The sequence below is a fragment of the Rhinatrema bivittatum genome, chromosome 5 (genome assembly GCF_901001135.1).
Source record: "Rhinatrema bivittatum chromosome 5, aRhiBiv1.1, whole genome shotgun sequence".
Classification (NCBI taxonomy): domain Eukaryota; kingdom Metazoa; phylum Chordata; class Amphibia; order Gymnophiona; family Rhinatrematidae; genus Rhinatrema; species Rhinatrema bivittatum.
In genome coordinates this window covers 349529233-349554201 of record NC_042619.1, presented here as the reverse complement: position 1 = coordinate 349554201, position 24969 = coordinate 349529233, and the positions used below count along the sequence as shown (strand labels likewise).

The window sequence follows — 24969 nt, the reverse complement described above, 5'->3', positions numbered from 1 at the left end:
AAAATAATGAGTGGGATGGGTAAACGTGAAGCGGTTGTTTACAAGTACAAAGTCTAGGGAACGCGCAATGAAGTTACTAGGTAATATATTTGACAAATAGGCAAAAAAATATATATTTTTTTTACTCGATAATTAAGCTGTGGAATTTGTTGTAGTAAAACGCTGTTAATTTTGCTGGGTTTAAAAAAGGTTTAGACTAGTTTCTGGAAGAAAAATCCATAAAACCATTAAAGTGAACTTGGGGAAATCCATTGCTTATCTTATAAGCAGCGTGGAATCTTTCAACTTTTTGGGATCCTGCCAAGTACTTGTGACCTGGATTGATCACTGTTGGGGAACCGGGATGCTGGGACAGGAAAGGCAGCCTTTCCATCCGAGTAACTTTACAGATGGATGTAGAACTTTTTGAAGAGATATCACTGCGGTAGCATTTGTGAGTCCTGTTCGTACATGAGTGCTTATCTGGAAATCATATTTTTGTGTGTTTTATGTTCCCCGCCCCAAGTTTTGGAGGAAGCAGGTATAAGTGATTTTAAATAAATAAAAAAAACAAGTAGTAGAATAAAATGTTAACTACCTTTTTACTTTACAATTGTTTTATCATGCTTTTTTAGCACAGAATTTCTTTTTTTTTTACATGGGGCAGTGGATATCTTAATACATTGGATATAAATGATTGTTAGCATGGTAGTTTAAAAAAAAAATTCAGCACTAAAAACATAGTTCACTTATTACGTGGACCCTCATTTTTTAAAAAATTCCTTCTCACAACTTAGTTATGATGAGCAAGTTGGTTAAGGTAATTTGAAACCATTCATATTTCTTTTTCTGTCAATCCACCTGACCTACCTTGTGTTTTTTTTTTCCCCTTTTCCTTGTGCTCTCTATTGACGTATCTTAATTTTCCTGTTTTAATAGGATCTTTTGAAGATACCTCATTTCAAACCATGTGATCCTGAGCATGTCGGCTTTTTTTTCGTGTGATCTATAGACTGTTCAGTCTCCTTTTTATGCTTTCCAGTGTATAGAATTTCAGAGAGAATTTATATAAAGGGGATCTATGACCCTCTATCTATAGGCACAGTAAGTCTTTAAAAAAAAAAAAAAAAGCCATGAAATTCCCTGCCCCCTCCCTCTGAACCACACACTTCTAAACACACACATGCACCCACCCTTACACACTGCCCATTCAGACAGGAGGACAATAACTGAAACAGCTGGTGAAGGATGATGTTGAAAAGTGCCTTCCAATCCACCCCACCTCAACACACAGCTGTACCCCCCAAAAAAAAACCATACATCCCACAACCTAGCTTTTCACAGCCACCCTCTGCAAAACCCCTATCTACTTATCATACGCATACTCCCACCTATGCACTCAGCTCCCCATGAACACTCACGACCACATCTCTTACCTATACCCCCCCAAAAAAATCATATATCCTATACCATGCGCACCCTACAAATAATCCCATATAGACATCCACACCACACACATCCTTTCCCCATTTACACACCCTTGCTTCCCTTCTCGTCGGTGGTGGAAAGTATTCCTAAAGCCATACTTGTGCATATTTTCCCTACTTACTGTTAGCACCAGTAGCCGTGTTCTGCGTTGGTTAACATGTTGACATAGGCTGCCTCTTCCCCCAAATAGTTCCAAGTTCCCAAAACGTCTACACGAGTACTATGGCTGTAAAATAACAAGGATGTTAGAAAATCCCGTTTCCGTTGTTAATTGCACTGTTCCCGTGTCGCAGCAAGGCTGGTTTATTAGTTCAGAAACGTTGCTGAGGAAGGTCGGAGGTTTTGAGTTAGCTCGGGATTTTCATTTCAGAGGCCAGTGAGGCTCAGGGGCTTAGGCGTTTTGAAAAAAGTGATGGCAGTTGATCCTCTGATAGTCATCGTATTTTAAATTTTTTTTTGTTTTTGCTAATCTGTATGGAAGATAGTAAGATTATGTTCCTCAGGTTTTAGAGTGTGGCATCTTCAAAACTCCATCTAAACTGTATGGGAAGACTTACTCAGATGCTTACAGTGAGCCTTGTTTATCACTAGGTCCAAAAGACATGAACCATTGAATTTCCAAGACCATTTCAAAGGCATGCAAAAGTCTGTTTTAAAAGATAATGTCTGGTATTGAGAACGATACTTTATATTTGAAGGTAAAAGTAGACTTCTTTAATCTTTTGTATCTGTCATAATCTTGCAGATAACTAATGCCATTTGCTTCTCTTTCATATCCTTTAGACTGATACCCATTATGCTGTACTCTGCCTTCTACTTGGTCTGTCTGATTCTCCATCCAGTACAAACGATGTGGAAATGCCAAGGGAAAACGGGGGTAAGCAAAAGATCAGTAAAACCTACCAAAAAATGTAATAGAATATAAGAGCTTCCCAAAATTGCTTTGCAGTTTTCTAAGAATTTTTTAAATAAAGGTTAACCAAAACAAACAAACAATATGATACCTTTTTTATTGGACTAATTTAGTACATTTGATGACAAACGTGTGTGTCCATAAACACTACAAAGCCTTAACTCTAATCCTACTGGTTGCCTAAAACTCTTGGACCTAAACTTAAATTTCTTTCTCCAAGGACAAGCAGGATAGTTTGGAAGCTATGGATGTGTCTAGGAAGCATGCAGTGTTCCTAAAAATTTGGAAATGTTACCTGGACTCATGTCCACACCGAGCACGTTGTTTTTGCTTTTAAACAATTTATCGTAATGGTTGATTGTGTTGGGTCATACTATTTACTTATAAGAGGTGGGCAGTTGGGAGGGTGGGAGGCAGGCTCTATAGAGGGTTTGTCATTGTTAAATTCTTTGTTCTGATTTATCATCTGCACGGTTCAGTATGTTAGTTGTCCTGCTTCATAAACTCCATAAAAAGAATTAGAGTTCAAAATTCACTGGGGATCGGAGTTGTGCAGCTGCCTCCTCGGTTCATTGTTGGGTCCACACAAAGGGAAAAAAATTCATTCAGATTTGCCTACAGGCAAAGACCATAGGCTGTTATATGGTGCAATATCTAAAACTAAAGCCTTTTCTACAACCTGCAGACAGTGACAGTTATTACTCCTGGCCAGTTTTGGATGCAGAAGAATGCATAAGATATCTCCATGGTGTCCGTCATTCAGTTCTGTTTCGTGTAGCTCTGCAGTCTCCATCAGAGCTTAGAGCCTGTAGCATCTGAGGCAATGTACGCAAGAAGTTGGCGGACCTCCCTTGTCTGGGGACCGGAAACAGGATGCTGGCCTTGATGGACCCTTGGTCTGACCCAGCATGGCAATTTCTTATGTTCTTAACCTGTCTAATAACCCACTTTCTTGGATTGGCTGTTTTTGTTTCCAAGCAAATTTGGGCTCTCCTTTAGGTCCGCTTTTACACACCTGGCTGTTTGTCTCAGGACCTTGGTTTATGGAGCAAAGCTGTGTCATACTTCAGAAGGGCCTTGGTACAGGCAGAACAAATAGATGTTGCCAGATGGTGCTGGTAGAACAAATAGCTCAATCCTGTATTGCTGTTCTGGCCAAAGTTCATCATCTCTGTATCCCTTTACAGGAATACAGCCAGTGTCCGTTGTAAAGTCTGAATTCATATTTTGTTGTATAGAAACTTCTGGTATCTCCCTACACACCCCATCACACATCTTCCTTCCATTCCCCCCCTGCCCCATCACCCTTTCTGGCTCTTTTATTCTCCACTTCCTCCAAATCTTTCTCATTCTCCCTTCCAACTTCACTACCTAGGGTTGTCACTTATCCTCATACCTTCCTTTTCACCCATACACACCCTCATCACTACCTTTGTACCACCTGACATTTCTTTTCACCCAACCCCAGTCATCACTACTGACTTTCTTGCACACATACACTCCTCCCTGGCTTTCTTACATCCCTCTACTGCATTTCCCTGTGCTTTTGAACCCCTTCAGCCCCCTTTCCTGGTGCTCTCATGCCACCTCCACTCCCCCGACATGGCTCTAATACAACACCCTTTCCTGGCCCTCCCTCTGTTTCCAGTACCCTAGTCCCTTTAAACCTATTGCAGAACATGAGGCAGCATGAACCATATGGAGGAATAAGGTACCAGACAGTCCAATTTGCTTTGCTGACTTCAGGGGATGGGGAAGGAAACCATCTTCACCCTCCCATCTTCCCAACAGCAGAAGTTGCTTCTTGTGCTGTTCTCACCCCTAACTCTTGCAGCATGCACCCCTTTATATGTCACTGACCTCAGAAGTGTTCACCTCCATCTTGCACTGCTCCTTCCAGCATTTACACTACAAAGCTCCCCCAGTATTCATTTCATACACTTCTCCCCCTAATATTTATCAACTACATTTAACTCTTTCAGCATTCATCCCTTTCCCTTGCCACAAATTATTCTGGCCTGATTTGAACTCTGGGTGACTCCCTTCTCCCCCTGCTCTCAGCTGAATCCCAAGCCTTAGGAGCACACTGAGCTGCTGTGCACCCTGCAGCACTTCCACTCCAGACAGTAGACCAGAGAAAAGCCTTCTACTCCAGGTGGGGTGGGGTGGAGACATTAGTCAAGATGGGTTGGGCTGGAGCAGGGAGCTGACTAGCTCTTCTTTGCTTTTCTACACTGCCACTGTTATGGGGGTGAGAAGGAGTAGAGCAGGGGTAATCATAGAAAACCCTCTGAATCCTGCTTCAGCTCCTCCTTTCTTCCTCTGCAGCAGTCAGCAGCACGGTTGGGAAGGGGAAGAGAGGTTCCAGAAGAACGGCTCTTCCCTGCTCTGTTGTGCGTGCTTCTTGCTCCAGTCCCTCCCTTCTGCAATAATATTTAGTTTACATGTGGCCAGAAGGGCAAGAGTCACATTTTGCACATGTAAGAGCCACACGTGACTCCCAAGCCACAGGTTGGCCACCCTGCTGTATTTTCCAAGTGTTCCCTGCCTCAACCTCACGGTTTTGATGTCAAATGCTCAATAATCGCTGGTCTGTCTTTGCCCAGGGTCATTGAAGACGTAGTGATTTCGGCTAGGAATCCTTCAACTAGAAGAAACTATGCCTTTTAAATGGAAACAATATTTCGCGTGATGCTATCAGAACGCCTTAGATCCGTTTTCTTGCAAGCCCAAGCATTTGCTAACATACTTGCTCTTCCTTTCTATCTCGGGCCTTGTTGCATCCTCTGAAAGGGTACATCTCATGCAATAGCGGCTTACCTATATTATGGTAGACCATAAACCTATCCCTACTCATCCACTGGTATTGAGATTTATGAAAGGTTTATTGCACGTAACGACACCGGTGCAAAAGCCTCTGGTTCCATAGGCTTGAATGCTGCCCTTTCTCAGTTGATGAAGCCATCTTATGAGTTTCTAGAGAGGGCTTCTCTTAAATTTTTGACTTGGAAAATAGTTTTTCTTGTAGCAGTGACCTTGGATAGAAGAATCAGCAAGCTCCAAAATCTTTCATTATCCACCGTGATGCAGTTTTTCTACAATAGGTTGGTACTCTGTAGTCACCCGAAGTTTCTTCTGAGAGTTTTTTCTTGGCTTTTCATATGAATCAGTCCATTGTACTGCCTACCTTCTTTCCACAATCACAAGCACATGAAGGTGAGAAGACCCTTTTGTACTTTAGATTGCAAAAGAGCTCTTGCCTACTACAAGAAAAGAACACGTCACCAGACTTCTCAGCTCTTTGTTTTGTATGACTCTGACTTGGAGGTAGTGGTTGCCAAACGTACGTTGTCAAACTGGATAAGTGGAATGCATTCTTCACTGCTACGCTTCAGCAGTCTTGCAAATTGCACTCTGTCAAAGTTCATTACTATGAAGTTTTCCATTGCCCATTTGTGAGACATATCTCTCAAAGACATCTGCAAAGTTGCAACATGGTTGGTCTGTCCATATATTTTCACCTCATTACTGTCTGGGCACTCTTGCAAGAACTGACAGTATATTCAAACAACCCATTTTATGTAACAATATTGGCTGCCAGGCGACCCCCCCCGCCCCCCCATTTTACTGCTAGCAGGGACTCTCCCTAAGCCACTTGGGCTCATTCTAGTTTGTCTTGAAGGCTGCATGATATAGCGAGGCCTGCCCTAAAAAACTCTTCCTCAAAAATTACTCCCCGCCTCATCATAGTCTCCTCGCTCTTTGCTGTGGCCAGTCTAGCACTTTGTAGTTGCCTTGTTTCTAGCTAATGTGTTGCCTTGCCTTGCTTTACTTCTACTTTGGTTCCTGGTTCTTGTGTTGCCTTGCCTTTGTTCTGTTTCTAGTTCTTTCTTGTTTGGCTTCCCAGTTGTCCTGCTCCTGCTTTGCCTTACACCCTATTCCAGTTGTGCCCTGCTTTGTACCCTGTTCCAGATTTGCCTTGCCTTACCCTCCGACTAACGTCTTGTTCCTGTCCCAGCCTGACCTTTGACATTGCCTCTGTTGGAATGCTGCATGCCCTGACTTCGGCCTGCCTTGTCTTTGTCTGGATTCCTGCGCCAAGTACCCTGCCAGGGAAGTCCTGATGGCCACCAGAACTTGTGGGCTTAACCCAAGCGGGAGGTGGCTGGCCAGGCAGAAGATCCTGCTTTGCCCAACGCTTGAGTCCTACACTGCGCCTGCCGGGGATTTACCTTTTAACCAGCACGCCCATGACACCTATTTTCGCAGTAGTCTACTCTCAGCGCTTGAGTCTGGGTTGCTTACCAGTAAATGCTCCACTGGAACCCTCGGCTTGGGACTCCCCATATATAATGGTTAATTTAGTCTGCTTATTGATGGAAAAAGCAAATTTGCTTAGTGTAAAAAGTGTTTTCTATAGATAGGATAAATTAGCCATACTTAATTACCCATCTGCCTCCCTGGTAAGTAGACTGCTTGGCTAGCTTAAGCTCTGTTATCAATCGAGGAGGCTCAGAAGGCAATGCCTGCATAGGAGCTCCTGCACATGCTCAGTAGATCTCAAAGCTCTACTGGCTAGGAGTGATGTGTCCGTTCAGAGCCGCTGGATAATGTCACCCACATGTAATGTCTAATTAATCCTGCTATCTATAGAAAACAGTTTACGGTAAGCAAGCTTGCTTTCTCCCACTCCCTTCTGCCGCTTGCAGGTTCCTCTCCATCATCTGCAGTCCCAGATACTTCTCCACCTTACACTCTTAGTTTCATTTTCATCTCACCTGATATGTTCTTTTCCATCTCCTTCTCTGTTGCCCTCCCTCTCCTCTTCACCTTCCCTCGTTGTTGCATTCTTCTCTCCCTCAGGATTGCTATGTTCTTCTCAACCTCTTCTGGCTCCCAATCATCTCTTTGCTTCTCTGATTTATCTTGTCATCCCAATCTTAGGCTGTTCTTCATCTTCTCTCCCCTTCTCCTTCAGGTTCCTGTCAGTTCCTGGGAGCTTAGTACTATATGCAGAGCAGTGCCATATCACCAATGCAGGGAAATACCGAGGCTCTGTTTCCTGTCTCCTTGGCTACTCTTCCTGCCTGGTGCATTCTTCCTTTTTATAATAAGGAAGCATAGGAGAGAGATTTGGAGCAGCTACAGGCATGAAATCACTGCTGCACATCTAAACTGCCAGAGAGGATGGGAGGAGTTTAGCCTTTTAAGTATGCTTGGTACGGTTTTCACTAAGGAAATATTCCATATTCTGGGGGATGCTGCCACCCAAAGCCTCTAGATCCCTCGTTGTAGCGTCAAGATAACAGAAGAACTTATATATATATCCAAGGAAAGATATATATATAGTGTAGCTCGAGTTATTGGCATACTGACGTGTGTTCATGGAAGGAATTCGGGACCATAAACCTGTAACAGGACAGTAATACCTACTGAAACTTTTTTTTCTCGTTGACTGGCATTGCTTGCTATTTGTTTTATGATTATAACCATCACAACAATTGTTATGTTGTAGAAAAAGAAGAAGAAGAAGAATTTGATTGGGGAAAATACCTAATGGAAGGTGAAAACATTGTCTTTGGTCTGGACATAGACACACCTGTAAGTAACAGCACACCAGAAATGGCAGTAAAGAACCGAAAAAAACCCCATAGCTGATAAATATGTGGTGGGTGGGTGGGGAAAGGGGACTGTCGTCAACTTTATTCATTTGCTAAAAGTACAGAGGTGGGAGAAATAGCTCACTGGGTCGTCATAGCATAGCAGATGAAGGCAGAAAACCACTGAAATGGACCCATCTGGACTGCCCGGAAAAGTGTTTAGGGTTGTAACTCCCAGTGTAGGTTACACCCCCCCCATGCTGTTTAATGTTGTAATTGACGCTCCATGCCTTTTATTGGAAGCGCGATGCAGTCGTTTCACAGCTGTTTCAGGTTGGAAATTTTGCACTGTGCAGCTTATCCCATCTTTTCGCCAATAAGGGATCAAATGTATTTATGCCAGTCTTTTTTTTTTTTTTTGAATTGCGCTACCATTTTGATTTTCACCACTTTTTTTTTTTTCCCCCCCAGGAGGACATTCCATGCATCTGATGATCCTTTGCCTACATATTTTTTTTGTAGCGTCAAATGGTGACCCCCCCCCCTAGTTCTACAGCTTTCTTTACACTGGGGGCAAAGGTTTATTTGTGCGTTATATCATATCCCCCCCTGCCTTTCCTCTCCTCTAGGCTATACATGTTTGGAGCCTCAAGTCTCATCTCTTACGTTTTTTTCTTTATTTTTGGCACAGACCCCACACTATTTTGGTTGCTTTTCTCCGGGCCACCTCTAGTCTCCCTCTGTCCTGTGTGGGAGACGGCCCTCCCGAACTGAACGCGGCACTGTTAAGTGAGGCCTCGCCAGCGACTTGCACGGGGGCAGAGCAGGTCATGCATGCCAACCACGCATGGAGACTGATCAACAGGCTCGCTGATGTCACTCCTTATAGAAATCTCTCTCCACACCAGACTTCCAGTTTTTTTCTTTTGTCTCCAGCAGATGGTAGGCGAGCATCCTTGTGCTGTCACGGAAATGGAAAATATGGAAGATTTTAGATTTTTCTCTCTCTGAGCTGGGGGTCCTAGGTTTAGACTTTAGCTTGTGAGGAGAGAGGTCTGGGCTCCCTCCCTCAGTGCAGCAATCCAGACCGAGGGCAGGGGGGGGGACCTTCCACCTTCTCTCCCTGCTCCTCCTCCTCCTGCTGTTTCTCCTTCTTTGGATGCCGTCCCCTTTAATTTGAGTTTACAAACAAGAACAAACAAACAGAAGACGGCGACAGGAGTGTCTTGCACCGCACCAGTGAGAGGCACACGATGGGAGCTTTGGGACTGCACTGGATTCTGGTCTGGGTGAATAAGCAGCAGTCAAGAGAAGTCTGCACGGAGGCAAAGTAGCATTGGGAGCTGAGCATGGGTGCAGCTTTCGGAGATAAAGGTGGGGGTGGTGGTGGTGGTAAGGATCGAGGTAACTGCCGCAATAGCAAATAGCATTTTAGAGCCTGTGGGATTTCCTGAGCATACAGCTGTATCGAGTGGTGTACAACTCATCATCTCCTTGTTAGAAATTGCCACTTGCTTTTCCGTTGGTGGAATAGTCACTGAAGCAGCTGCGGAGGATATTTTGGATTCACGCCGAAGGTTATAAAAAGACTTTTAGGGCCTCCTTCACTTGGCCTCCCGTACTGCAGTATCTGGTTGGTATTTCAAGGGGCTCAGGTTCCTGGTATACGCCCTGCACGAGTGAATCCTTAACTCCCTGTACGTACCCGCATCAGTCCAGACTCTTGTGTTTATTCATCCCTGCCAGCAGATGGAGACAGAGAGAGTTTCACTGACCACCACTTGAATAAGCCCTAGTGCCACCTGCAGTTCCTTGGTGTTTCTCTGTCTCCAGCAGATGGAGGCTGCTGCATAAACCTGCAGTTTTCGGTTACTTTTTCTTTTTTCCTTTTCGGGTGAGCCTTCCTCCCAGGGGGGTTTGGATCCCGAGGGGGGACCCTTTTCCCTGTTTGGTCGAGGTGGACGTGCTGGAGGTCGGTGGCCTTTTTGGATGCTCAATCCTTGTTGATCCGTGGGGTGTAAAATCTGGTGGTCCAGATCCTCCTCCCCCCCCCATATGAGGCCGCCCAGGTGGTTTTCAGCTCCTTTATGGACTTTTCCTCTCCTGGTTTGCTTGTGGACAGCACCCTTCAGCCTTCGGAAAGGAGTGACCCTGCTATTTTTTTTTTCGGTTTGGTAAAGTTAAAAAAACAAAAACAAAAAACCAACCCCCCCCCACCCCAATTCAACAACCCCCCCCCCAGCACAACACACAACAGGAAGGTTGACGCTGTAAGGAGCAGCTGAGTAGTAAGGCTCTGGGGCTTCCTTTCCTCCGTGCTTTCCTTTGCCGGTTTGATTTATTTTTTTTTCTATTTCCACAACTGAGCAGGGCTTTCTTCTCCTGCCTCAGGGGGGGGGGGGGGGGGGGAATGGCTCGCGGCTCGGCTTGCTGCGCTTGCGTCGCGGTCCCGGCGTGTCTCGGCCATGCCGGCCTTTTGCTCTGCGTGTATTTCGGGGAAGGGGCCCTCCTCCCGATGGTCGCTAAATGCTGGAAAATTGAGCGACGGCCGAGGTCGGGCTCCAGCTAGTGCTACCCGCCGATCGCGACAAACAAATTCCGACCGGACAGTGCAAATCGTCCATCCGTATTAAAATCGCTCCTCCTCGGGCCCTTAGGCCAAACATCGATTCCACTGGCCCTTGGGGAAACTGGGGTCATAGCCTTCAAGAAAAGAAGCTGATCCCTTGTGGTATTCCAGCCTCTTGGTGGAGAGAGAAGAGCAAAACAAAACACCTGTTACCATAGAGAGACAGAGACTCCTTACCTGGAGAGGATAGGAAAATCGGTTCTTACCTGCTAATTTTTGTTCCTGTAATACTACGGATCAGTCCAAACTCTTGGCTTTATTCATCCCAGTCAGCAGATGGAAGACAGAGAGAGTTTCACTGACACTGCTTGAAAAGCCCTGGTGCCACCTGCAGTTCCTCAGTATTGATATGTAGCCATGCACAAAAAAAAAAAAATGATGTGCAAAAACTTGATAAAAACTAAGTCTATTCCATGTTACTGTTGCTAGTAACAGCAGTGGCTATTTTCTAAGTCAGCTTAATTAATAGCAGTTAATGGACTTCTCCTCCAAGAACTTATCCAATCCTTTTTTAAATCCTAACTGCACTAACCACATCCCCTGGCAACAAATTCCAGAGTTTAATTGTGCATCGAGTAAAAAAGAACTTTCTCTGATTAGTTTTAAATGTGCCCCATGCTAACTTCATGGGGTGCCCCCTAGTCTTTCTATTATCTGAAAGAGTAAATAACCAATTCACATCTACCTGTTCTAGACCTCTCATGATTTTAAACACCTCTATCATATCCCCCCTCAGTCGTCTCTTCTCCAAGCTGAAAAGTCCTAACCTCTTTAGTCTTTCCTCATAGGGGAGCTGTTCCATTCCCCTTATCATTTTGGTCGCCCTTCTCTGTACCTTCTCCATCGCAATTATATCTTTTTTGAGATGCGGCGACCAGAATTGTACACAGTATTCAAGGTGCGGTCTCCCCATGGAGCAATACAGAGGCATTATGACATTTTCCGTTTTATTCACCATTCCCTTTCTAATAATTCCCAACATTCTGTTTGCTTTTTTGACTGCCGCAGCACACTGAGCCGACGATTTCAATGTGTTATCCACTATGACACCTAGATCTCTTTCTTGGGTGGTAGCTCCTAATATGGAACCCAACATCATGTAACTACAGCAAGGGTTATTTTTCCCTATATGCATCACCTTGCACTTATCCACATTAAATTTCATCTGCCATTTGGATGCCCAATTTTCCAGTCTCAGAAGGTCTTCCTGCAATTTATCACAATCTGCTTGTAATTTAACTACTCTGCACAATTTTGTGTCATCTGCAAATTTGATTATCTCACTCGTCGTATTTCTTTCCAGATCATTTATAAATATATTGAAAAGTAAGGGTCCCAATACAGATCCCTGAGGCACTCCACTGCCCACTCCCTTCCACTGAGAAAATTGCCCATTTAATCCTACTCTCTGTTTCCTGTCTTTTAGCCAGTTTGCAATCCACGAAAGGACATCGCCACCTATCCCATGACTTTTTAGTTTTTTCCTAAAAGCCTCTCATGAGGAACTTTGTCAAACGCCTTCTGAAAATCCAAGTATACTACATCTACCGGTTCACCTTTGTCCACATGTTTTCTAAAGCACTGCAGTTCCCATCTCCTCCCGCAGCCTATTGCTGATCAGCAGGATACCCCCGAGCAGTAGGACTGTGTGAGGCAGCGTAACTAGCGGCGCTCGATGATGATTCTCTCGCACTCTTTCAGCCCCTTCTTGTATTGTGACTGCAGCTCAGTATCGTGCTGCAGCTTGAGAGAGGGGCGAAGGTTTGCGGAGGAAGAGAGGAGAAATGAAAGGTGGCAGGGGAGGCGGAGAGGAGCATAAGCCGTAGCTTATGCCCGTTATTTAATAATCTAGCCAGGCCTGCAATGCATCTGAAAACGTTTTGTAAATGTTTTATATGAATAGATTTATGTTCTAACTTGTGACAGGAATGGTCTGAAAGCAGCGAGGAGGAGGAAGGGGACGTCCAAGAACCGCTTAGCAGAGATGACTCTGGGATTCAAGTGGATACAACACCGCAGGACGGCCACGATCAGAATAAGAAAGTAGCACCTCATGTGTCTTGGAAAGGTCTGTTCAAAAAAAGATTTCTCCCTCTGCAAACATTGCCATATCTGTGTGTGAATTGAGAATGGCAATAAATATAGCTTACATGAATGTGTTCTATCTATCTATCTATCTATATATATATATATATATATATATATATATATATATACACACACTACTATAGATAAAGAAGAAACACATACTGTCCTAAATATCAGAAGAATTTTATTTTCTAAAGTGTGTACAACTACTCTACTTAAAAATCTTAATATTCCTAGTTACTTTATAATATATAATTGTCACAGTACATATACTTTACATAGAAATGATGACAGAAAAGGACCAAATGGCCCATCCAGTCTGCCCAGCAAGCTTAAGGTGGTAACTGCCATGCCGTGCAGTTATCCCCAGGCCCTTTGATAACCCATAAAAATAGCAGCTAGCAACATTTTTTATTTTTTTTTTTTACTGGGCGATGACCTTTCGTGAAAATTCAGACAGTGCCGTTTGACGTGCTTTGCTTATGGACTTGACCATAGAAACAGTCCTGTGCTTTTTACCTTATGTCCGTGCATCCGTATCCAAGACCGTGAAGTTCGGTCCATCTTTTGAGTGAATCCAATTCCTCTTTTCCCCTCTGCCATCTAAGCGGGGAGCAATATTGCAATTGCAATAAAAGCATCAAGGCATTTTGGTTAAGGGTAGTAATCTCCATGCCTTCTGCTAAGGGTAGAAATCCCGCACCAGCAAGTTTGCTACCCTAAGCAGAAGGGTTTACTACCCTGCACGCTTTTCTCATTTCTGTCTTCTAGCTTTTTAGAGATCTACAGTGTTTATCCCATGGCTCTTTGAATTCTTTCACTGTTTTTGTCTTCACCACCTCCTCCGGAAAGGCATTCCAGGCATCCACCACCCTCTCCGTGAAGAAATACTTCCTGACTGTTTTGAGTCGTTCCCCCCTGGAGTTTTAATTTCATGAGCCTTAGTGCTAGTTTCTTTCCAACGAAAAATGTTTGAAGTTAGTACATCATTAAAGCCTTTTAGGTATCTGAAGGTCTGTATCCTATCTTCCCCTGCACCTCCTCTCTTCCAGGCTATACATATTTCTCTGAGGTCAAGCAAGGGTGATAGTCCTGAGTGACATCATTGGAGAGAGCCTGGTTCTGATCTTTGATCTCAAAAGATTCAAGAACTTTCAAGCATGCCCTACTGAGCATGTGCAGCTTTAGTTTTCACCGTGCCCCCCAGGCAAAGTCCCTCAGTCTTTTTTTATTTTTTTCCCCCCCACAGAGTCTTGTGAATCACGGGAGTGGTTATGTGTCACGGTATTCAGCTTTGCTCTCGCCTTAGTTTTTTTGAAATTATTTTTTCTAGAGCTGCAGATGTTATATTTCCTTTACCTTATGGTAGTTTTGTTTTCTGTTTCCCTTTTCCCTTTTTCCTCCTCTTTTTCACTGTCAGCCAGTCGTATGGCGGGACTTAGTCTCTGTGCAGCCTGCCAGAATCGAATACTATTCCCTTATTAAATAGATACTGCACCTGCAGTTTAGTATCTGTGTCCTCTTCTTGCTCAGTCGGTTTTTGTACCTTTGCCGGGTTCTGGCGGGACTGGATAGAACACAATCTGTGGGTGATCCGTGTAGGCCACTGGGCCTGGGGACTTGCCGGAGTTCTACCTGGATAGGAATTCCATGTTTTCCAGATCATTTATAAATATATTAAGCACCGGTCCCAGTACGGATCCCTGAGGCACTCCACTATTTCCCCTTCTCTGCTGAGAAAACTGACCATTTAATCCTGCTCTCTGTTTCCTGTCTTTTTAACCAGTTTGTAATCCACAAAAGGACTTTGCTTTTTATCCCGTGACTTTTTAATTTTCGTAAGAGTCTCTCATGGGGACTTTGTCAAATGCCTTTCGAAATCTAAAGTACACTAAATCTACCAGTTTGCCTTCATCCACATATTTATTTACCCCTTCAAAAAAAATGTTATTTTTGAGGTAAGACTTCCCTTGTGTAAATCCATGCTGGTTGTGTCCCATGAAAGCATGTCTTTCTATATGTTCTGTGATTTTGTTCTTGAGAACAGTTTCCACATTTTGTTTCCTGGCATTGAAGTCAACTGATCCCATAGAAACATAATGGCAGAAAAGGACCATATGGATTTTCTAGTCTGTCTATCCACCAACTATCCCTACTACTCCCTCAGAGATCCTCGCTGTATCTAATGTTTTCTTGTATTCAGGTATTGTCCTGGACTCCTCCAACTCCATGCACCGATGGTCTAATGCATTGATGTTAGGACTGCATTGGGGACCAGAACTGCCAGTGAGCACCATGGTCACCCTTGACGCCGTTGAGATGCTAGGGCGCCCTCAATGCCATTGAGTTGTGTGACCGCCCTCGATGCTGTAAGTGCCAAGTGGGAACATCAAGTGCCGTGCATGCTTCGAGCGTGCTGGCTGGGCCTTCTGTGTCATACCGTCGGCAGGCACCATAGAGTCTCGACATACCGGAGGAACGGCATCGACTTTAGCATCATCGAGCGCCTTAGGCCTCTATGCAGCAGAGTAGTGGCACTGACCTCTAGTGTCGCGATCCAGACTGTCTTGTGGACCAGGATTGCCATCAAGCAGCATGGTCCCCTTTGATGCTATCTTAGCTGCCATCGATGCCTTCAAGGCCATAGAGGTGTGGGGATGCCATGGAGGCAATCAGCCATGATCTCCGACGTCCAGCCGGTCACAGTGTGTGCGCATGCGCCTTTACTGCCTTGAGTGCCCATATTGGACGTACAGGCGTGCACGTATTCACCTTCGCCGGCGGGGCTGCTGAAGCCGCTCTCTCTCGCCGCCCTTCTACTTCTCCTGCTGGGGGCTTGCGTGGCCACGGCCAGGGCAGGTGAGCGGGGGCTGGGGGAAAGTTTGGGACTGTAAAATTTCGTCTCTCTCTGCTGGGGCTTGGATTGGGTTGGTTTGGTTTGGGACTGTGAAATTTCGTCTCTCTTGTCCGTCCGAAGGAGGCTGCTTTGTTGCGCTCCCTGCCTCCGATCGCCGGCTTCTGGGGCTTGCTGGCGCCAGGCGCTCAAGGCAGCGGGGTCTGTAGGAGAACATCCACTTCCTGGTACCTGTCATTTCAAACGTCATTTGAAATGACGTTTGAAATGACAGATACCAGCGCACCCAGGATACTGTATAGGCAATGTATAGCGCCTATACAGTAAAATGGATTGCGCTTCATGGACGCGCGTTAGATGCGGCTTGCATTTGCATGCCATTGAAATACAGTATCGAGCGGTAGGTGATCCGAACTGTGTGTGCGGCAAACGCGGGTGCGCCGGGCACTAACGCACCTCTTTCTACCACTCCTTACTGTATCGGCCCATCAGTGAGGAGAGTTCTAGTCCATCTAATTGGCACGTATGCCTTTCATCCTCTTACCGTATTCATGGCTGAGGGAGTTGGGGGACACGGGACCCGCAAAAGAGGTACTACTCTTTTGTTTTGGGGGCATGCAAGCTATACTTCCCCAGTTTAGGGATAGCCCTGTCTGCTGATAGGAGTGTCCTGGTTCATACAATGGTTGTTCCATTTACTGGACCGCGTGCTTTCTTGGGGGAAATACAAGTAATCATGGTTGAGGTATTAATACATAAGCTAGGTTGGTGAGTAGTCTGTTCCGAGGTCACATTATCCTGCTCTGGTACCCTTAGGATTTCCAGGCTAGTAAAGAAATCCTGTTCTACTGGGACTTGCACTTGTGGCACCCCGGCTTCCTGTTTTTTTTGGTGGAGTGTTTTTTTCATTTCTTTCCTGGGGTATTTGCTCTCAGTTTCAGCTGTTCCAAGCAGGCTGAGGGCTCTATCCTGGGGAGTAACTCCCAACTGGAATCAGCAGTAAATTATTTGCTTGGGGTTGAGAGATACAGTCTAGCGACTTGTTCTTACCCCTGCAGTCCAGCGGTCTGCCTCCTTGAGTTCTTCGCTCCTTCTGACTTCCTTGGAATGTCGAAGGGAAGTGAAGAAAAGCTAGGGCAGTGTATACCTGCAGGGAGCGATACACCATGTTTTCACCAGGTTCTGGCCAGTACTGCCTTTAGCTTTCCTCACTTCACTGAGTTGTCCAAAGTGCCTTCCTGCTCACCTGAGCTATCCTGTAGACAGGATGGATAGCCCTGCCCTTGAGAGGGTGCAGTGTGGCTGAGCTTCAGGTTTAACTTATCTCCCTGCTCGGGGGGGTTTGGGCTGATCCCATTTCAGGGATTGCCTTTCAGCTCCTGAAACGTTTGATGCTGTCCTCCGTGGTCAGCTATGTCTGGTACTCTGGCACGTAGGATCTGTCACAGAGCCTGCAGTTCTTGCTGATTGTTCTTCCAAGTATTGCTTGGGTTCTTCTGCCCATTGTGCCAATCAACCAAACGTGGGGGACACTTCTGCAGAGACGTTCTGTTCTTCAGATGCCAGTGGATCGCAGTTTCTTTATGGGGAGCTCTCAGACCCAGATGGTTTTTCAGTTGTCTTGAAACACCGAAGGAAACTATGCAGTCTCCGTCCAAGAGTTCTCTAGTGAGCATCTCTAGACCTTTTCCTGTATCCAGGAGGTTCTAGACCTACTGTGGTCCGGGTTTATTGATCTGAATTCCTGCTTTTAATGTTTTCCGTGATGCGGAGTATGTTTCTTGCTGGCATTCGCATCACTTCCTTGCCTTAGGCGTCCCTGCTACGTATTGGGGTTTTGTGTTTGTCTTTTCTCTTGTTTTCTCTTTGTAGAACCCAACTCTTTTCCCGCCTAGACCCCTTTGTGGGTTGGCTGCCTCACAGGCAAAAGGGAGAGAGAGAGGGTGCTTTCAGCACTGTGTGGTTTCCTGCTTTATCCTGCTCGGACACACTATAGCTTGGGAATTGCCCAAGTGTGTGAGGACTACCGTCCTGCATGTCTTAGCAGAGTTGCTTACCTGTAACAGGTGTTCTCCAAGGACAGCAGGATGTTGGTCTTCATGAAACCCACCCGCCTCCCCTGGGAGTTGGTTTCTCCTTGTATGAGCTACATCTTGGACTGAGGGACTCTGCCTAGGGGGCAGGGTGATGACCACAGCTGCACATGCTCAGTAGGGCATGTTTGAAAGTTCTAGAATCTTTGAGATCAAAGTTCCGGACCGGGGCTCCATTTGATGATATCACCCATGGGTGAGGACTGACATCCTGCTGTCCTCGGGGGGGGGGGGGGGAACACCTGTTACAGGTAAGCAACTCTGCTAAACTAAACCATACATTCTGTTTCTGGCTTTGCAGCTAAACATGTTTGATTTTGAGTAATATTTTATGATTGGAATGTAGATGATTCACTTTCCTGAATGATGTACACAGTGAAGATAGCAAAATGTTTTGTTAGCTTTAGATATAATGGAGGATGGCCTCTAAATTTTCCTACTCATAGTTGTCAAATCTCTTATGTAGTAGATGAGCCAGATGCACGCAGCTGGCTGGAGCAGCATGTGGTTCTTCAGTACTGGACAGGCAGGACGCAAAGACCCTCCCACAGCTCCCATTTGCACTCCAATTTAGCAGCTGTTTGGTAAGAAACTCTTTTTAAACTGAAAAATACATTTAATGGGAGAGAGAGAAAATCAGTTTGTCACAGAGATGTTTTTGCTACTCAAAAAGTTATACAATATGTTACTCAAAAAAGTTCTTTGTTATATGTAATTGCCCACAAGCAAGCTTTTCAACTGTTCTCTGTAAACCGATTTGATTTACATATTATGTAAGAAGATCGGTATATAAAAATCATAAATAAATAAATATATATTTTTTTGAAGGAAAGGTGTGTGCACCTGTTTAATAAGTGAGCATGGCTGACCAAAATGAGAAAACAAATTGAAATATAAAAAATAATTTTTGTAGATTTATTTTCTTCTGTCTTTCTTTTGGGATTTCTCTCCAGGTCAGATATGTTTCAGTCCTTTTTGATGAGTGAAACCAGAGACGCTGTTGATCTTTATTTATTGCCGTTGTCTGGTTTTTTGTTTTGTTTTTTTTTTATCACCCCACTATATTATGGACCAAACATTACTGAATCACTGACTGAAAAGGGGTGGAGCTCTCTTATGATCTCATTAGCTACCATTTGGAAGCCAAGTAGTAGTTTGTTTCCTGCATGCTTGGACCTTTTTTTTCCATTTGTAATGAGTACTTCCCTCACATCCTTTGATCATAGCATGGTTTAGCGCTGCTGATAAGACATTGGGGAGACCTTTCCTTAAAGGGTTTCTAGAATTCCTGCGATGTGGCGAGCTGTAGGTTTTACTGACATTGGGGTAGTAAATGCCAGGAACGTGGAAAACAAGTGGTTAGGGGGGATCCCAACATGTGGCCCTAGAGGGCCACCAGCCAGTTGGTTTCCAGGATATCCAGAATGAATCCGCGTGGGATCGATGAAAATGTACTGCTTCCATATTGTACGCAAATAGATTTAATGTGCATTAATTATAGAAATCCCGAATACAAGGTTGGAGGATCGAGTTAAGCAACCTCGAACCAAGAGAGGGCAAATTTAATGGAGATAAAAATACGTATAAAAGAAAATAATTCTCCCAACTGAAATTTTAAAGACATAATTATATCTAATTAAGGCAGGCAGCCTAACATAAAACCTCTACAAATTTTAAATAAGCTAAAATAATCCAGATTCAGCGGCTAGTATGAGGGAGGATTTTTTATTTTCAAGATTGTAGATGCAGGACATCTGCGAATGGAAGCAGCGTTGTCCCAAAAAATGTTTTTTCTGGCAGCAGTCAGCAATTTTTAATGACACGCTCCTTTTCTTGTAGGTCGCAGCATTTGTATACCAGCGACCCCCTTTACGCGCCGGATGACAGGACCTTTGTCACCGAAATGCAGGTGATAAGGGAAACCCTCTGGTAAGCAGGAAGCCTTCGTGGTGTTTTCATATCAGCTGCATGGTGCAAGACTACATCAGGCAGTGTATTAAATATCTGAGAGCATTCAGCTTTTTATAAATAAGGAAAAAGGGGGTTTACTGGGTGATGGGCTGGGGTGGGAGGTTTAGTGGGTCGGAGGAGCTTTTATTAAAAAAAAAAAAAAAAAAATCACCCGCCCAGAGACCTGGGATACTCCAGACCTGAGACCTGGAACTCGCCCAGCTACTCTAGCATAGCCCCACAAGTACCCCCCACTCCCATCACTTGTATCTCTGATGTCCTGAGACCTGGCCTTTCCTCGTCCCTGATGTTCCTTTTCAGAATGGCCCTGGTTGAGCTGAGCTCAGCGATGACAGCTGAACCCCCCCCCCCCAGAGAGAGGGCAAGAGCGAGTCGAGATTCAGGATGTTATTGGTGTCAGTAAGGATGGGTCCTTTTTAAGAACGTAGTTCTCATCCCTGTCCTCGAGGCCTTACCTAGCCAGAGGTTTTCAGAATATCCACAATGAATATGCCTGAGAGATCTGCATGCACTGCCTCTATTGTGGCTACCCTAAAAACCAGACTAGCTGGATGTGTTCTGAGATGAGAACATTGCCTGCTCTAGGGCGGGCATTGAGTGATGGAGGCGCCCTTTGATCTAGGGTCCCCTTCTCTGTACCTTTTCTAATTCTGCTATATCTTTTTTTTGAGACGGGGTAAGCAGAACTGCACACAATTCTCAAGATGAGGTTGCACCATGGAGAGATTACAGAGGCATTATCCCAACCTTTTTTGAACCCAGCTACACTAACTGCACTAACCACATCCTCTGGCAACAAATTCCAGAGCTTTATTGTGCGTTGAGTGACACCTCTTAAAAAAAAAAATCCTGCTTATAATAAAATTGATCAGAGGTGTATGTTTGCTCTGAACAGATGAAAAGTTGTTGTCATTCAGTACCGCTGTCCATTAACCTCTGTGAGAGTATGCTGCATCCTTCCATAGTCTCTCAATAAACTTGATTTGAAACCTAGCTCTCACTGTAGTGAAATCGGTAATGGCTACAAAATGCACATTGACTTTTTTTTTTTTTTCTTAACCAAGAATATTGGTGAATTTTAAAAGCCTGACACATGCCAAAGCTGGGAGATTTGAGTACGTTTGGCCAGCTCGCATCGCGCAAGGTTTTCAAAAGGCTCCCGCGTACGTGCGTATCTCCCGGAATGCACACGAGTGAGTGAGCCGCGGATGCGCTATGGACGCACACTCTATCCCTTGCGCGTCCTTTTCAAGCGCGGGCACCCAAGACGGGTGAAGGTGCGTGCGGTTAAAAAAAAAAAAAGGGCGTCCAGTTTGGACGCGCGTCTTTTTATGCGCACTTTATCGCATCAGCCTGTTGGTGAATTTCTAGCTGTGATTAATCCAGTCGTGCAAAATGATGATTATTCTGCAAGAAAAAATTGAGTCCAATACATTTTTTGATGGAAAGAAGCAAAAAGCTCCTGGGGCTAGTAAAATAAAAGAATTTTTCTTTTTTTTTTTGTGTGTTTTCTCAAAAGTGCTTTAGAGCTGGTATTGTAATTTTACAGAAAAAAAAGTAACATATTTAAGAATGTATCAAGTGTTCTTACAGCTGGAGTTAATTTTTTTGTTTGTTTTTTGTTTTTTTTTAAAATAAATTGTTCGCCTCTCCATTTTGCAGGCTACTTTCAGGGGTTAAAAAGCTCTTCATATTTCAGCTGAATGACGGAAAGGTGACGGTGAGGAATGATATAATTGTAACCCACCTGACCCAGGTAAGAAACGTTTATAGGTCTATTTTTAATAGATTTATTCCATTCTAATTTATTTAAATTTTAATATCTCAAGAACGCTCCAGCCCACAAACTCTCTATCATTTCGGTAACGAAAGCCTGTCGTTAGTAGCGTTTCTCCCCTAGACACGAAATGAAATAAAACCTTTAGTTCAGGGGTCGTCAACATTTCACACGCCAAGAGCCAGGGAACCAGAATGCAGTGCCAGATAAGCCTCATATTTTCAGGAGATAGAGGGGAAGAGGGGTTAGAAGAATATGGGGAGGACTCTACTTGGCCTACCCTTACCCTCATCTACTCCAGTATCTCCTTTTTCTCTATTTCTGTTCATAAGAGCATAACATAAGAAAATGCCATACTGGGTCAGACCAAGGGTCCATCAAGCCCAGCGTCCTGTTTCCAACAGTGGCCAATCAAGGTCACAATTATCTGGCGGGATCCCATGGGGTAGAGAGATGCCATGTTGCTTATTCCAGGGATAAGCAGTGAATTTCTGCAACTATAATGGTTACTGGACTTATCCTCCAGGAACTTGTCCAAACCTTTTTTTAACCACAGCTACACTAATAGCTTTAACATCTCTTCTGGCAGTGAATTCCATAGCTTCATTATGCATTTAGTAAAAAAAAAAAACATTTTCTCTAATTAGTTTTAAATATATTGCCTAATAACTTCATGGTGTGTCTCCTAGTCATTGTACGGATTCACATTTACTCGTTCATATTTAATCGTTCCACTCTAATTATTTTATAGACCTCTATCATATCCCCCCTCAGTCTTCTCTTTTCCAAGCTGAAGAGTCCTAACCTCTTCAGCCTTTCCTCATAGGGGAATTGTTCTGAAGATGAGGTTGCACCATGGAGTGATACAGAGGCGTTAGGATATTCTCTGTTTTAGTCTCCTTTCCTGATAATCCCTAGCATTCTATTTATTTTCTTGGCAGCAGCTGCTGCAAACTGAGCAGAAGATTTCATCCTATCAACAATGATGACTATGTCCTTTTTCTGAATGGTGATGCCTTATGTGGACCCTTGCATTGTGGAGCTGTAGTTTGGGTGAATTTTCCTTAAGTGCATCGCTTTGTACTTCTCCACATTAAAATCCATTTGCCGTTTGCATGCCCAGTCTCCTAGTTTTGCAACTCCTCTTAAAACGTCTCATAATCCTCTTGTGATTTAACAACTTTGAACACTTTTTTGTGTCATCAGCAAATTTGATCACCTCACTCATTTCCATTTTGTAAAACTCAGTGGTCCCAGAACAGATTCTTGGGACTCTCCACTATTTCTTTCTTTCTTTATTGAGAAAATTTACCATTTAGCTCTACTCTGTTTTAAATATATATATATATTTTTATAGTTACACTTTTGTAACTTATGTTTATTCATTTTCTTATTCGTATAATATTATTGACAACAAGGTACAAGATACAACCCCCACTTGCCCGGAACTATACGGGTCTTCAACTTTCACAACTGCATTAACCTAATGAAGCTCTCATCCTACAAACTAACATAGGTAAGATATGTAACATTTAACGGTGCAGCCCGTATAGCCCGTCTTCCTAGTAATCCACAATGACAATTCCCTCATCCCATGACTTTTTTTCATTTCCTAAGAAGTCTTTCATGAGGGACTTTGTCAAATACTTTTTTTTCTTATTTTCTTGCGAGAAAGGTATCTCTTCCCGTTTTTCATCGTGGGTCCCCCTTCACAGTCTGTGCCTCTTCGGCTTGGTCGGTTAAAACTTCTGTTTTCCTGTTTCTTGCGGTCAGTCCCTGGTTTTTAACCTCCTGGTGGCCACTGGTCATCGACTGCACGTCGGGTATTTTTTCCATGGCGTCCGGCTTTCGTCGGTGCCCCCAGTGCCCGCGGACCATCTCCATCACCGATCCACATGAGGTTATATCCTCTGCCTGGGGGCTTCGCACGATGTCTGACCAGATGACCCCCAAAGGCCGTCGTGCACGCCTTGATAAGATGGAGAAACCTTTCGGTTCTAAAACGTCCGCTCCGTCCACACCCGTGTCGGAGACGTCGATGCCGGGGTGGTCATAGGGAGCCCCTTGATAATGCTCCCTCTCGCCATTCCTCTTTCCGTTTCTTCAAAGGATCGCGGAAACGGTGACCCATCCTCCGTGATCTCACCGGACATTGGGATCCTCCACCTCCTCTGCACCGGGGAAAGACTGGGCCGAGCACCATGGGAGGTTGCCGTCTGCGCTTGCTCCGGTGCGGTACCGGCGGCCGCCATACCATACCACCGACGAGACACCGCTCCTCAGAAGCCCCATCCTCCGACATAACCCGGGAGTCCCAGGCATTCCCCCACTGATACTGGTGTCAGGCACCGTGCCGCCTCAGAGGACCGAGGACAAGCCGGTGACGCCTCGTCCCCCCCTCCCTCAGTCCTGGCTCCCCCGGAATTTCAGGAGGAGTTGGAATGCAGGGTGCAGACCGCGGTGCTCAGAGCTCTTCGGAGCGTCGAGCCGCCCATGCCACCGGTCCCCATGCTGGCGCCGGAGGCTCTGCTGTCTATTTTGGCACCTCTGCTTGAGCGTCTGGACATCTTGTTAGACCACTGAAAACAATTTCATGGGCTATTACCTGCTGATTGAACATTCTTAGAAAAGTATGCTTGGTTTTTTTTGTTCGACAAAAGCTGCTGATACCTGTCACGTGCCTGCTTGTAAGACAGGTTAGATTGCAATTTTGACTTGTGCCATCAGCATTCTAGACAACAAAAGCAATTTTGGCCCTCTTAAGCTCCATAGTAAAGCAAGATGCTCTGTGTTTCCTGAGTGTGGAAATAACCTCCACTGGTGCCATCTCATTGACCTTAGGAAGAGAATCATGCTGAGTTGTTACAGCATCGTTAATTTCAACTTCAGAAATTGCTGCTAGATGAGGCATCCATTGTGAGCGGAGAAGATCAATATCATGGCTGCATCTTATAAACTGAGAAAAACAAATTAGTTCATGGAAGTGGACAAAGGATATTTAAAGAAATACAAAAAAAAATAAATAGTCACTCCAGAGTACTTCTGAACAAATAATCACAGATAGATATTGAAGAAAAAGATGATTGTTTGAGAAAATGAGATCAAATATGTGGTTGTGATGATGAGCGGGTTTATGCACCGTTTGTTCCCAGCCACATGCAGACATGGAGGATAAAAAGCCCTTAAAAGGTTTTGGACAAAGTGCAAGCATCAACATGAAGGTTGGGATCACCAAAGATTATAAGGTTTTGCGGGTCAATCCTGATTGAAATCGGAGCCTCAATTGCCAGAGCGTTATCTATTAGCCCTGGGAGGGGGCAGGTAGGCAGTAAAAGACAAATTCTCCAAGTCTTAAATGTCAATAAAGGGCTTCATATTGGTGATATAAATCAAGCTGGTTTATCTCTTCCTTTCAAACTACAATATGTATGTATTTCGATATCTGAGGTATATATATTTATACATTTAGCGTACTTATATTCTGCAAATCAGATTACATAACCAATTTGGATTACAATAAAATAATCATAAAATACATACTGATTACATAAAATGGTACAATAAGATTAAATCAAAA

General features: G+C 44.4%; 1 protein-coding gene across 4 annotated transcripts in view; it reads left to right on the top strand.

Annotated features, from left to right (window-relative positions):
• TUBGCP5 (tubulin gamma complex associated protein 5) overlaps positions 1–24969 on the top strand; it is a 122368-nt gene that overhangs the window by 15416 nt on the left and 81983 nt on the right. For 2 of the 4 annotated variants that reach the window (XM_029604551.1, XM_029604553.1), the window contains exons 4-9: positions 2251–2344; positions 7896–7981; positions 12536–12677; positions 18114–18228; positions 19484–19573; positions 21278–21371. In XM_029604551.1, coding sequence (XP_029460411.1) covers positions 2251–2344; positions 7896–7981; positions 12536–12677; positions 18114–18228; positions 19484–19573; positions 21278–21371 — 621 coding nt within the window. Of the gene's footprint in view, positions 1–2250; positions 2345–7895; positions 7982–12535; positions 12678–18110; positions 18229–19483; positions 19574–21277; positions 21372–24969 lie in introns of all 4 variants that reach the window. The other 2 variants (XM_029604550.1, XM_029604552.1) reach the window with 1 other exon arrangement.